The sequence below is a fragment of the Hemiscyllium ocellatum genome, chromosome 4 (genome assembly GCF_020745735.1).
Source record: "Hemiscyllium ocellatum isolate sHemOce1 chromosome 4, sHemOce1.pat.X.cur, whole genome shotgun sequence".
NCBI lineage: Eukaryota > Metazoa > Chordata > Chondrichthyes > Orectolobiformes > Hemiscylliidae > Hemiscyllium > Hemiscyllium ocellatum.
In genome coordinates this window covers 138,511,616-138,526,356 of record NC_083404.1, presented here as the reverse complement: position 1 = coordinate 138,526,356, position 14,741 = coordinate 138,511,616, and the positions used below count along the sequence as shown (strand labels likewise).

The 14,741-nt window shown below is 50.0% G+C and overlaps 1 protein-coding gene across 3 annotated transcripts in view; it reads right to left on the bottom strand.

The window, feature by feature from the left end:
- The window catches only part of ss18 (SS18 subunit of BAF chromatin remodeling complex), a 76,059-nt gene that overhangs the window by 35,737 nt on the left and 25,581 nt on the right, over positions 1-14,741 (bottom strand). For all 3 annotated transcript variants that reach the window (XM_060823900.1, XM_060823902.1, XM_060823901.1), the window contains exons 4-6: positions 12,167-12,314; positions 8,979-9,194; positions 6,426-6,590 (exon numbers count right to left, since the gene is read on the bottom strand). In XM_060823900.1, coding sequence (XP_060679883.1) covers positions 6,426-6,590; positions 8,979-9,194; positions 12,167-12,314 — 529 coding nt within the window. The remainder of the gene's footprint in view (positions 1-6,425; positions 6,591-8,978; positions 9,195-12,166; positions 12,315-14,741) is intronic.

Here is a 14,741-nt window from a genome sequence, read left to right as displayed (position 1 = left end):
AGCTTTCAGAGCAGTGCTCCAAAATGAGCACGGTCACGTGATTTTTGACTTTATGCAGGATTTGCATCTGAATAAAAAGATGCTTCACAAGCAAATCACTTTCTTACAAATTGTTAATCTTCACAGACAATCTTTCTGCACAAGCACTCGAGACTTGACAATGTACTCCGCCATCCACGCTGGTTATTTTTCTCAAATAAAACAAGAAGTAAATAACAGCTGGTCAGGAGATGTGTGCGTCACTGGTTGGGCCAGTGTTCTCTGCCTGTTCCCCAGTTACCCTTCTCAAATAATCATCAGCACCAACAGACAAAACATAAACTTCTTGGCCTTTTGGCTTAGAACAGTGTGCAGTTCCCGAGGACCAGAGGAAGAGATTCTGCTCGAGTGCTGCAGGTTCGACGCAGCAGACGCGTGATGGCGGGGGAGATGCCACGGGGGTCGTGTTGCGAGTCGTCAAAGCTGCTGGAGACCATCGCTGGATCGTGATTGGACGTTGGAGGGTCGTTTGGTTGTGCTGACCTGCTCTTGGTGGATCTTTATGCCGGCTTCGGCCTAACACCAATTCAGGTACCAGCCAACCTCATAGCTATGGCCTCAGCAGCCGCTCGCAGCCCAGGCCAGGGCATTTGCATCACAGTCAGGGTGACTGTGAAGAAGCACCCACCGGTCGGACGGTGTTTGTGAAGAAGATTTTGCTGGGAGTGCTGTGGGTTTGAAGCAGCGGGTGTGTACTGCCTGCAGGATTTCCCTGCAGCAGGCTATTTCGACGTGACCTTCAGGAGTGTGAAGAATTGTGAGCAGCTCCTGAAGGTTTTCAAGGAGAAGGAAGGGGAACCTCTGTTCTCCATCTTGTCGGCGGTCCCGTTGTGTGTGCTTCCTGCACAGAGGATCAGGTTGTAACAACCCAGATGTACCACCCCCATGTCCCAGCAGCAGACGTTCTCACCTTCCTGGGAACATCCTCCACCCTCCAGCTTTGCCATCGGAGGAAGCAGAGGTTACCTGACGTACGCAGGGCAGCTGAAAGTGTGCCGTACCTGCGAGAGGTCAGGCCACATAGCAGCAGATTGTAAGGTGACCGTCTGCTGAAACTGCAAGCAGGAAGGCCACCCGACCAAGGAATGTAAAGAGGCCAAGAGCTGTAATCTGTGCGGAGAGGCGGGCCACATGGACAAGGCCTGCCCAAGACGAGGAGCCGCCACCTACGCACAGATGCCTGGAGGTGGCAACACGAGCCGTGGACCGACTAAGACCAGCAAGGTACCACAAAACAGCACGGGAACGGTGCCTGGAGGCACCCAGAAGGAAGGGCAGGCTGCAGTGGAGCAGACGGCAGACAGCGGGAAGATGCAGCAGCCGATCCAAGCTCCTTCAAGACAGACGGAGGAAATGGAAGAGGAGGGAACAAAGGAGGCAGAGGATTGAATTATTGTCAAAAGCAGGAAGAGGAAACCTCGCCAGGCCCCCAAAGCCACCCAGCGAAGGGGGAAGCGACACCTACATGACGAGGATACAGGCAGGTCTTCCGACGGTGAGGACGGGAGCAAGGAGGGTCATCACCAGAAGAAGAGACAGAGCGCCACGGGGAAAAAGGAGGGCAGCACCGAACAAACAGGAAAGGATGATCACTCTGAGGGGAGGGGTAAAGGCCTCCCCCTACCCTGTGAGAACCAAGAGGTACCCACCGGCCCACAGCTCCAGGTAACTGGGAGCAGCGGTCCTGTGACAGCCCCGCTGTCAGATGGAGAACTGGACGGTGTGGACCCTGGGCCCGACACGAAGACACCAGAGCGGGGAAATGGCTCCAGTGTGGAGCCGGACAGCTACCTCAGCCCTGGGAGGGTCCAGCACTTTGCTGTCACCACAGGGGTGCACACAGCTACCCCAGAGAGGGAAGACCAGCCTGGACACTGGTAACCTTGTAAACTGTTAAAATGGGGATAAGAATTGCCAGCATCAATGTGCGGAGCATCAAATCGGCTACGCCATGTGTTTCTACGTTGGCCTTCCTGGCCAGCGTCAAAGCCGACCTCCTGTTTCTGCAGGAGTGTGGGATACCGTACCTCAGCAGCTACAGGAGATGGTCGAGCTTGTGGGCCCATGGGCCATCAGTTTGGTCGGGGAGGGGGCAACGATAGCCGCGCCTCTGGCCTGGGTATCCTGTTGCGAGGAGACAACTTCACCATCTCCGAGGTTAAGGATGTGGTGGGCGGGCACCTCCTCGTCACCGACGTCTTGTACAGGAACGCTCCCCTGAGAGTGATTAATGTATACGTCCCAGTGGGTAAGAGTGAACGGTTGGCCGTCCTGCAGCAGCTTCCACTGTTGCTGGCTACGTCCAGACGGTCATTCTGGCCGGAGACTTCAACTGTATCATTGTTGCAGATGGACGATCCACCGAGGTGGGGGGCCAGTAAACGCTACGTCCAGAGCCCTGATGGAAACGGTCAAAGATGCCAAGCTGCACGATGTCTTCAGCACCCCTGCAGACGGAGCGCAGCGTAGATACACCTGGTCACGGGCAGACGGGTCTATCCGCTCAAGGATAGATTACCTGTTTGTGTCCCGAACGTTCTCAGTCAGATCCACCGACATCAAGCCGGTGTTCTTCTCTGACCACTGCCTCCTGCTGGCCGACTGTCACCTACAGGACGAGCAGTGGGCGGGTAAGGGAACGTGGAAGCTGAACACTAAGCTGTTGACCCCGGGAAACATCGAGGAGCTCAAGAGGGACTACACAGGTTGGAGAACCGTGAAGCCCCTCTTTGAGTCCCCAGCAGACTGGTGGGAAACAGTAAAAGGGAACATCAAGAGGTTCTTCATCCTCAAAGGTGTTCAGGAGGCGAGAGAGAGGTGGGGAAAACTGTCCCATCTCCAGGAAAGTATGCAGAACCTGTTCCTGCTGCAGACGATGGGGGTCAATGTCACGGAGGACCTCAAGGAGGTGAAGGGCCAGCAAGCCTCGCTCTTTGCCTCGGAGGCTTCCAAGATAATCTTCCAGTCCAGGGTCCGCTCGGTGGAGCAGGACGAGACGTGCTCACGTTTCTTCTTCCAGAAGGTGCACAAAGAGAGCTCTGTGCTCAGCAGCCTGAAGGAAGAAGACGGCTCGACAACGTCATCTCAGGCTGACGTCATGAGGATCAGTAAATCCTTCTATGCCAGTCTGTATGACGCAAAGCCGACCGACAGCGCGGCCTCCCCGTCGTTCCTGTCCTCTTATCACTGAGGTCTTAGACGACAGAACACGGGAGAGGCTGGACCAGCCGCTATCTCTGGACGAGCTGACCAAGGCCCTTAAGTTCTTCAAAAAGAATAAAACTCCCGGAAGCGACGGCTTACCGGTCAAGCTTTATTCCGTTCTGTGGGACTTGACGGCCAGGACCTGCTGGAGGTGTATGTCAGTATGCTTCGGGCAGGTATCATGAGTGAATCCATGAGGAAAGGCATCATCACCCTCATCTACAAGCGGAAGGGGGAGAGGGAGGAAATCAGAAATTGGAGACTAATCGCACTATTGAATGCGGATTACAAAATTTTGTCAAAAGGTTATCGCCAACCGGGTCAGGTCTGCTCTGGGGTCGGTGATTCACCCCGACCAAACCTGTGCTGTACCGGGCAGGAAGATCACTGAGAGTCTCGCACTCCTCAGGGATACGATCGCCTACGTGCAGGACAGAGGGTTGGACACCTGCCTCATCAGCCTGGACCAGGAGAAAGCCTTTGACAGGATATCACACACGTACATGAGAGATGTTCTCTCCAAAATGGGCTTTGGGGAGGGAATCTGCAATTGGATCAGACTGATCTACACCAACATTGTCAGTGCAGTCTCCATCAATGGGTGGGAATCAGATAGCTTCCCAGTCAGATCTGGAGTCAGACAGGGCTGCCCTCTCTCTCCTGCCTTGTTTGTGTGCTGCATAGAGCCATTTGCCGAGTCCATCAGGAAGGATGCGAGCCTGAGAGGGGTGACTATTCCTGGCAGCGGGGGCCTGCAGGTTCAGGCCTCCCTGTACATGGATGACGTTGCCGTTTTCTGCTCAGATCCGCTGTCCGTGCGCAGACTCATGTGCATTTGTGACCAGTTCAAATGGGCCTCGGGGGCCAAGGTAAACCGAGGCAAGAGCGAGGCCATGCTCTTCGGGAACTGGGCCGACCAATCCTCGATCCCCTTCACCGTCAGGACCAACCACCTGAAGGTGCTGGGTATTTGGTTCAGGGGGCTGGGGCATCTGCCAAGTCTTGGGAGGAGTGTATCAGCAAAGTGAGGCAGAAACTGGGCAGATGGAAGCTATGGTCGCTCTCCATCACAGGGAATAAACCTGGTCATCAGGTGTGAGGCACTGTCATTGCTGTTGTACGTGGCACGGGTCTGGCCTATTCCCAGAACCTGTGCCGCTGCAGTCACCTGGGCCATCTTCCAGTTCATATGGAGGTCAAAGATGGACCGGGTCCGAAGGGACATGATGTGTAAAAATCTGGGCAACGGGGAAAAAATACACCCAACGCCACCCTCACCCTGATGGCACCTTTGTGTGTGGTTGCATCAAGCTGTGCGTGGATCCCCGGTACACAAACACCAAGTGTCACTACGTACTGAGGTTCTACCTGTCCCCGGTGTTGCAAAGGATGGGCCTGGCCTCACAGCCGCGGAATGCTCCGAGTAGTTGGACCGTTCCATATCACCTGTCCTTCGTGGAGAAGTTTATGAAGAAAAACACCTTTGACCACAAGTCCATCAGGAAGTGGTCAGCACGTAGTGTCCTTGAGACCCTTCGGGAAAAGGAGAGGGCGGGTTCCCTGAGCAGACTGTCAAAGTCATTTGGCAGAATGCCTCATCGCCAGAACTTTCCAACAAGCACCAAGACATGGCTTGGCTGGTGGTGAGAAGGGCTCTGCCTGTGAGATCCTTTATGCACACCGGACTCTCAGCCGTACCGCACGCTGCCCTCGAAGTGGCTGCGGGGGGGGACAAGACTGTGTGGAATGTGCCTATGCAGAGGAAGTCTGGAGAGGAATGCAGTGGTGTTTGTCGAGGTTCGTCCTGAGCAGCGCTGTGACGCGAGACTCTGTGCTCTACGGCCTGTTCCCTGGGACGCACACCGAGATGAACACCAACTGCCCTAGAGGAACATCAACTCGGTGAAGGACGCTCTCTGGGCGGTCCGAAACCTGTTGATCTTCCAGCTGAAGGAGTTGAACCCGACTGAGTGTTGCAGACTGGCACATTCCAAGGTCCAGGATTATGTGTTGAGGGACGTGTTGAAGCTTGGGGCAGCTGCTGCCAAGGCGCGGTGGGGAAAGACCACCGTGTAACATCTGCCCGCCTAAGAAGAACAGGGGGCCCACCCAGTCATTTGGGCTCTGCTGATGTCTCAGCTAAATATATGGATATATGATTGATAAACGTACAGACCTGTATGTACAAATGATAAATTCTTTGTATGCAAAGAAATGGAATGTTTACATATGTATGGCATGACCAACTGTACAGACCATCAAAATATTTTATGAATAAAGTTTACTTTTGAAATAAAAAAAAGACAAAAATAAACTAGAACTTGCCGTTCACACAGTGGGGGCGGCTGAAGAGGAAGAGAAGGAGTGGAAAAGTTCAGAAACTTTTGCCTATGGCACGAACACATTCTGGGAACAGAGTGTCATTCAGCACACCTGCTTTAGTATTGTAGAGGCCAGCACTGGCAAACAACACGTGCCACATTTTCCATTATTTAAATGGCCCCACAAGGTGATGATTAATGACTGCGACAGACTGGGAGGCACTCAGCAATGCCACAAGTGAAGTGGTTATCGAGGAAAGTGGCTCCTTCGTCAACAAGATTTGACACAAATTATTGTGACTGCATCGACACCTGCCCCACAAAACCGCTCCTGGGCCAAAGAATGCCATTCGGCCCATCGTGCCTGCACTAACCCGGTACAGGTTTCCCCTGCTATCCAAAAGTAGAGAGTTGCTACGAAACCTTTTGTAAGCTGAAATGTAAGGCGTAAAGTGAAGGAGCATTAATTTATATGGGAAAAAGTTTTACCTTTCTTCGTAAAAGCAAGAATCGTCTTTGGTTTTCTTTCAGTTAGTGAAAACAGGTACAAATGTAAGAGTGAAGGGACGGAAATGGAACTTCCAAAAAGCGGGCAATACCTGTACCCACAAACACAAACCTGACACCTGCGAGTTAATGACCTTTGGGATTTGAAGACCCATGGTGTCCCATTAATTACTGAACAACACACCCACACAGACAGACACACACAGACAGACACACACAGACAGACACATACAGACAGACACACCCACCCACAGACAGACACACACACACTCATCTGTTGCAACAGACAGAGGGCAGGAACAGTTCGCCCCCTACCCCGTATGTTGCTGTGGCCAGGTTTTGTGGTGCACTCACCTTGCTGAGCTGGTCTGTACGGAGGCATCTGTCTCTGGCCCATCATGTGGTTTGCTTGGTTCACTGGATTCATCATGGACATGGGTGGCTGGTTGGGGTAATGTTGGCTCGCCCCCTGGGGCATATTGTACTGCGAGGCAGCTGCTTGTTGGTGCATCATGGGGCCTGAAAGATATACCACTATCAATGAAAGTGTTCACCATGCCCCACAATCCCAACCACACAGACGGCAGCAGATAAACTGCCACCTCCCCCTCCATTACTGATCCTTCCACCAAGGGGGACAGCTGCTTGCTCTCCACTCAGTCCACGTCTCTCCCAATTGTACACACCTCTATCAGGTCCTCGCTCATTACTCAGAGACAATAATTAAGGTCCTACTCCATCTCCCTTGAATTTGTATTTTTTTGCAGGTTATGTGAAATCTGGCCAATGAGAACAGGGGCTACTGACTTCCTCCATTAAAACCCCTCGAGAATCTGGGACCCTGGAACTGATACACAGTGTCCAGTCCAAAAGCAAAAGGAGGCAGAATTCATTCTTTAGACAGAACTATACAACACAGAAGGACACGGTGGAGAGGAAAGGTCCAAGCCACTGCGTCGGTGATACAGATTCAAACACATATGGAACTTAAATGCAATAAGTAAACATCTGGAGTGGACATCTGTATCAGGGATGGTCACCACAAACTATCAATCATTGTGAAAACTCACCTGGGTCATTAATTTCCTTTAGGGGCAGAAATCTTTCATTCTTAACCAGTCCGACCTACACGTGACTCCAGACCGACCTCTATGCCAGGATTCGAACCCAGGTCCCCACAACATTGCCTGAGTGAGGTTTGAGAAGATTTGTAGCTCAGGTGGAGGTTCTAGATGTCGGTTTGCTCGCTGAGCTGGAAGGTTCATTTCCAGATGTTTCGTCACTCTCCTCGGAAACAACTTCAGCTTCGCCCACTGAAGATGTTACCGAGGATGGTGATGAAACGTCTGGAAATGAACCTTCCAGCTCAGCGAGCAAAGCTACATGCATTGCCTGAGTGTCTGGATTAATAGTCTAGCAATCATACCACCAGGCCACTACCGCCTGCCAGAATCGCTGACCATTTTCAGCACTTCCTGCTGTTTTATACTATATCCGGTTCACCCCATCACCATCTATACAGCACCAGAGGGGTCTCTTACACTCATCCAAGCTGGGAAATGCGGCATTAATTTAACCCCCCACCTGAACAGTAACACCAGCCAGCACATTGCCAAAATGTGCAACGGGACATCACCAGAGAGAACGGAGCTCAAATATCAGCCGTCAGATTCAGAGTGCTCTCCATTTCCCTCCTCAGCTCACCCTCTGCTATTATCCTAGATTCCTCTTCGGGCTATTTACACACTTTTAAAAAAAATATTCATTTATGGAATGAGAGCCTCACCGGCCAGGCCAGCATCTATTGTCCATCCCTAAGTTAAGAGTCAACCACATCACTGTGGGTCTGGAGTCACATGCGGGCCAGACCAGGTAAGAATGGCAGCTTCTTTCCCTAAACGACATTCCTGAATCAGATGGGTTTTCCCAACAATTGGCAATGGACCCATGGTCGTTGGACTCTTCAGACGAGATTTTTACTGAATTCAAAGTTCCACCGTCTGCAGTGGCAGGATTCGAACCCCAGGTCCCCAGAACATTACCCGAGTCTCCAGTGATAATACCATAGACCATTGCCTAGTGTCAAAAGGTGTGGTGTTGGAAAAGCGCAGCAGGTCAGGCAGCATCCAAGGAGCAGGAGAATCAACATTTTGAGCATAAACCTTTAGTCAGGAATGTTATGCCCGAAATGTCGATTCTCCTGCCCCTCGGATGCTGCCTGACCTGCTGCGCTTTTCCAGCACCACACTTTCGACTCTGATCGCCAGCATCTGCAGTCCTCACTTTCTCCTCCTCCCCTTGCCAATCCCAGGACTTTGCCTGCAACTTCTCCTCCCAGCCACTCAACCTTCTGACTTGGAAGTACATCACCGTTTCTTCAGTATCACTGGGTCAAAATCTTGGAATTACCTCCTTAAGGGACATTGTGAGTCTACCTACAGCACCTGCAGCGGTTCAAGAGGGCAGCTCACCTCCCACCTTCAAGGGGCAACTAGGGAGCTTGCGGGTGGTGGGTCTCCCCAATTGCCCTTGGGGAATGTGAACAGATCTCAGCACCCCTCCCTAACTCTGCAACCTCCTCCAGCTCCAAAACTCTTCAGAATACCTGCAATTCTCCAGCATTAGATCTCTTGGACATCCCCTGTTTGCTCCACCACTGACAGAAATGTCTTCAGCAGATGCTTGGACCTTAAATGCTGGAATTGCCCCTCTCTCTTCCATTAAAAATACCCCTTTGAAACAAGCTTTCAGTCACCTGTCACATGACAGGCTCAGTGTTAAATTTTGCATTATTTACTGTTCCTGTACAACACCCTGGCATGTGTCAGCTACAATACAGGCATTACATAAATACAGATTGTTGTTGTCGCTCAGTGGGGTTGGGGGGGGACCACATTTGTTACTCACCTTGGCTCGGCTGCATGTTCATGTTTGTTCGAGGGCCGTAGTTACTCATCGATTGTCCCGGGTTCATATTCATCTGGCTCTGCACTGGCATCCCCTGTGAAGATGGCACTGAATGACTGTAGCCTCCCATGGAGCCATGGCTACTGGTTGGCATGGTAACTGAGGCATTGGCCATGCTCGGTTGACCTGGCCCTTGCACTGGCATGTGGTTTGGGCCTGGCAAATTTGAAGAGACAGACGTTTTAGAAACCAAATTATTGACATCCCCTGGCTCCTCCAACCCAGTAACACATTTGTCGTAGCTGCAGTGAAATCCACATAGACACTGTGATCAGACAACATTTTTTTTTAATTGTTAGCTACATTTACGTAGCGCTTTTTGTCACCACTGGTCATCTTAAAGTGCTTGAGTGTCTGCTGAAATGCATGAGAAATACTCAGCAAAATCTCCTTTGACCAGCCATGCGATAAGGAGCACAGAATCGTGGAATCACTACAGTGTGGAAGCAGGCCATTCGGACCATCGAGTCCACACTGACCCTCTGAAGAGCGTCCCACCCAACCCCCTACCCTATCCCTATAACCCTGCATTTCCCATGGCTAGCCTACACATCCCTGAAAACTATGGGCAATTTAGTACAGCCAATCCACATAACCTGCACACCTTTTGGAATGTGGGAGGAAACCAGAGCACCCATGTAGACACAGGGAGAACATACAAACTCCACACCGACAGTTGCCAGAGGCTGGAATCGAACCTAGGTCTCTGGCACTGTGAGGCAGCAGTGCTAACCACTGAGCCGTGCCACCCTATCAAGGAGATCCGATAGGCTGAATGACCAATATCTGCTCCACATCTTATCGGCTTCTTGTGATACTGACTTTATTTATTCATTGCTGTTTGGGCCAATATTTATTGCCCATCCCTAATTGCCCAGAACGTAGTGAAGAGTCAACCATATTGCTATGGGTCTGCAGTCACAGGTAGGCCAGACCTAGTAAGGATGGCAGATTTCCATCAGTGAACCAGATGGGTTTTTAGAATAATTCACACTGGTTTCACAATAGTTCCAGATTTTTTAAAACTGAAATCAAATTTCACCATCTGGCACAGTGGGATTTGAATCCATGGCCCCAGAATGTCAACGCAAAGTTCTGGGTTCCGAGCCCACAGGACCACTACATGATAACCTTCGCTCGAGACATAACTAACACCCCGGAGGGAGTGCAGAGGATGTCACCTGGGATGGAGCCTCTCAGTGATGGAGAGAGGCTGGATATGTTTGAGGTGTTTTCTGTGGAGCAGAGAGGGTTGGGGGGGGGGGGAAGACCTGACAGAGAGGTGTAAGATTATGAGAGGCATGGACAGGGTAGGGATAGAAAGCATCTGTTCCCCTTCGTTGAAGAGTTAATAACAAGGGGGTACCATTTTAAGGTGAAAGGCAGGAGGTTTAGAGGGGATTTGAAGAAATGATTTTTCACCCAGAGGGTGGTGGGGGTCTGGAATGCTCTGTCTGGGAGGGTAGTTGAGGTGGAAAACCTCACCACATTTAAAACATCCTTGGATGGGCACTTGAAATGTCATAACATTCAAGGCTATGGGTTAGGTGTGGGTAAGTGGGACTCGTATAGATCTAGAACAGTCTTGCCTGTTGATGAACTGAAAGCCTTCTTCTGCAGAATCACTGTTTTACATCCAGCCAAAACTTAACTTAATGTCTCATCTGAAAGACAGGATCGCCGACAAAGCTGCAGTCCCACAAAGCTGCACTGCAGGACCATCCTTGGTTTTTGTGCTCAGGCCCAGGAGTGGGATTTGAACTCAGAACTTCATGACTCAGTGTGTGTAACCACCGAGCAACGGCTGACAGATCAGAGTAACAAGGTGGAGGGATAACCTTAAAGATCCCTCATGTGGACTTCAACAGCTTCCTCATTTCCCCTTCCCCCCCTCATCCTAGTTTCAACCTTCCAGCTCAGCACTGTCCCCATGACTTGCCCTACCTGCCTAGCTCCTTTTCCACCTATCCACTCCACCCTCTCCTCCCTGACCTATCACCTTCATCTCCTCCCCCACTCACCCATTGTACTCTATGCTGCTCTCTCCCCATCCCCACCCTCCTCTAGCTTATCTCTCCATGCTTCCAGCTCACTGCCTTTATTCCTGATGAAGGGCTTTTGCCCGAAACGTCGATTTCGCTGCTCGTTGGATGCTGCCTGAACTGCTGTGCTCTTCCAGCACCACTGATCCAGAATCTGGTTTCCAGCATCTGCAGTCATTGTTTTTACCTAGTTGATTTTGATCCCTCATGTCTGCTGACCTGCTACAGTACGAAGGTACACAGACATAAGTTGTGAGCTCAAACAGGAAAAGGGGCCACAGATTGAAGATTTCACTGGTGAGATACCAGCCCTTATCATCCAATTCCATGACCCAAGTGCTGGTGGGTGACTCTTTGGCGAACACATGTATGTTTTTTTTAATTCATTAATGGGAACACGGTGGTGAAGTCAGCATTTGGTGCCCATCCCTCTTTGTCCCTTGAACTGATTACATTACTGGGCCATTTCGGGAGTCAGTTAACAGGATAGAAGGCCGAGGAGCAGGAGTAGACCATTCAGCCCCTCAAGCTTGTTCGACCATATAATGCCATCATGGCTAATCTCATCTCTGCCTCAACTCCCCTTTCCTGCCCGCTCTCAATAACCCTTCACTAATTTAAAATTGGTATCCTTCTTAAAATTTACTCAGTGTCCCAGAATCCCCCGCACTCTGGGGGAAGTGAATCCCACAGATTCAAGTCTCTTTGAGAGAAGTAATTCCTCCCCATCTCTGTTTTAAATTTGCCCCCCTCTTATCCTCTCGTTCTAGATTTCCTCCACATGAGGAAACATAATCTACATTTAAATCCACACCCTAAAACTCACTCCCTTGCTGCTAACAGATCCCTTTTGAAACCCTCTTTCTTCTTCTGCTCAGGGACAATAATTGTTAGCTATTCTGGTAACATCATTGCCCAAGATCGAATATCAAACAAACGCAGGCACCAAAGCTACAGGACTGTTGGTTTATCAACAGTTCAGGTTCCAGAAGGTTCCAGAACCCTCAAATACCAGCTTCCCGTCAGCGACGTTGAGAAGTGGCTTGGCCCAGGCAGCAGGTATCTGGGACCACAGGGCAAACTCACCAGGAATTTGTCCATTCATCTGGTTCTGCATGTGTGACGTCGGGGGCCCTCCTCCACCTCCACCAACCATACTGTCTGTGCCCATGCTGTGCCCGGGAGGGAGCTGGTTCATTCCACCAGGTCCCATGGGCATGGACTGTGTGGGAGGCTGAAACACAACAAAGAGCTACAATCACAATGGGAGACAAGGTGCAGCCCTCACTTCCACACCTCAGAGATGCCACTACAGTAGAATTAGCTTCATTGACTCTATTGGTGACATGTGACATTCTGTTACAACGCACGTTTCTCAACGTATATTCGCTGTATTGCAATTGACGAACTGGGGCCACTGTTTCTCAAGAGCGAAATTTTAAAACGCGTGTTGTCTGTAATGCAATTACATCACCAACACTTAAATCACTGTTTCTAAAGTGCAATTATTCTGTAACGCGGGTTGCACAGGAACATAACCATCACGTTACAGGGGAACTGTACAGTCCAAGGTGTGTACAAGCCATCTTAGGCACGAGGTACACCTTCTTCAGTTACGTGTTTTCAGAAAACAGAAATATATTTTGTAAGTTTGCAGATGACACAAAATTGGGGGTGTAGTGGACAGCAAAGATGGTTACCTCAGGTTACAACAGGATCTTGACCAAATGGGCCAATGGGCTGAGGAGTGGCAAATGGAGTTTAAGCTAGATAAATGCGAGGTGCTACATTTTGGGAAAGCAAATCTTAGCAGGATCTATACACTTAATGGTAAGGTCCTAGGGAGTGTTGCTAAACAAAGAGACCTTAGAGTGCATGTTCATAGCTCATTGAAAGTAGAATCACAGGTAGATAGGATAGTGAAGGTGGCGTTTGGTATGCTTTATTGGTCAGAGTATTGAGTACAGGAGTTGGGATGTCATGGTGCAGCTTTACAGGACATTGGTTAGGCCACTTTTGGACTGTTGCCTGCAATTTTGGTCTCCTTCCTATCAGAAAGATGTTGTGAAACTTGGAAAGGGTTCAGAAAGATTTACAGGAGGATTTGAGCTACAGGAAGAGGCTGAATAGGCTGGGGCTGTTTTCCCTGGAGCGTCGGAGGCTGAGGGGTGACCTGATAGAGGTTTATTAAATCATGAGGGATAGGGATAGGGCAAATAGACATGGTCTTTTCCCTGAGGTCGGGGAGTCCAGAACTAGAGGGCATAGGTTTAGGGTGAGAGGGGAAAGATATAAAAGAGACCTAAGGGGCAACCTTTTCACGCAGAGGGTGGTACGTATATGGAATGAGCTGCCAGAGGATGTGGTGAAGGATAGTACAATTTCAATATTTAAAAAGGCATCTGGATGGGTGTATGAATAGGAAGGGTTTGGAGGGATATGGGCCGGGTGCTGGCAGGTGGGACTAGACTGGTCAGCATGGACGAGTTGGACCGAAGGGTTTATTTCTGTGCTGTACATCTCTATCACTCTATAAGCAGAAGTCCAGCATTGCAGATTTTAGAATAAATTATAAAAGAGAGGGAAAAAAAGTCAGAATAATGGTCTTCAACTCAATCCATGCTGGCACCTCATCTCCAGGCCACACCTGGCTTCATCTCAAGGTTCACAGGCTAGGAGATCACTCTGGAATCACCTCATCGATGTTTATCCCATCCAGGCATCTACTGTACTTAGGATCCATAATACTGACCACGTGTCACAATTTCTTGCAGTGCAGTGGGAGTGTCCCTATCTCTGAACCAGGAGAGCCGGGTTCTAATCCCAGCTGCTCCAAAGGTGCATCACAACATCTCCGAGTGGGGTGATTAGGAAACATCGAAAATGGCTTACTTAGGAGGACATGGTGGAGAGATTGGGGGATGGACCCCAGGGTCCAGAAGAATATTTGAGCAAGGAGCTGGAATAGGCCATTCAGCCCATCCAAATTGCTCAATACAATAATCAACTCCACTGGAATCCTCAACTCTACTTCCTGCATGGTCCCACCCACCCCCTTAACATTTAACTGCCTTGTCGACTAAACTCAGTCTAAACCGGTATTGAATACATTCAGTAACACAGCTTCCACTGCTCACTGGGGAAGGGAGGTCCACAGATTAATGGCCCTCAAAAACAAAAAGAAAAATACCTTAACTCCATCTTCATGTTATAATTGCAGTTGCATTTTTTCTCACAAGAGGAAACATCTCTCAGTATCCACCCTGTCATTTCCTGTCAGATTGTGAGAGTATTCCCTACATTCAGGCCAGATATGAAGGGGTTGTCTTATGAAGAAAGATTGAACTGTTTAGGCCTATATACTTTGCAATTTAGAAGCATGAGAGGAGATCTAATTGAGGTGTACAAGATACTAAAGGGGATTGACACAGTAGACGTGGAGAGGATGTTTACTCACGTGGGGTCAATCTCAAATGACAGGTCACAGCTTGAGAATAAGGCGGGGGGGGGGTGTTGGCAGATTTAAACAGAGATGGGGAGGAACTACTTCTCTCAAAGGGGCATGGACTCACTACCACCAGCGTGCAGGGGATGCTGGGACACGGAGTAAATTTAAGGAAGGGACAGACAGATTTTTAATCAGCAACGGATTGGAGGGTTA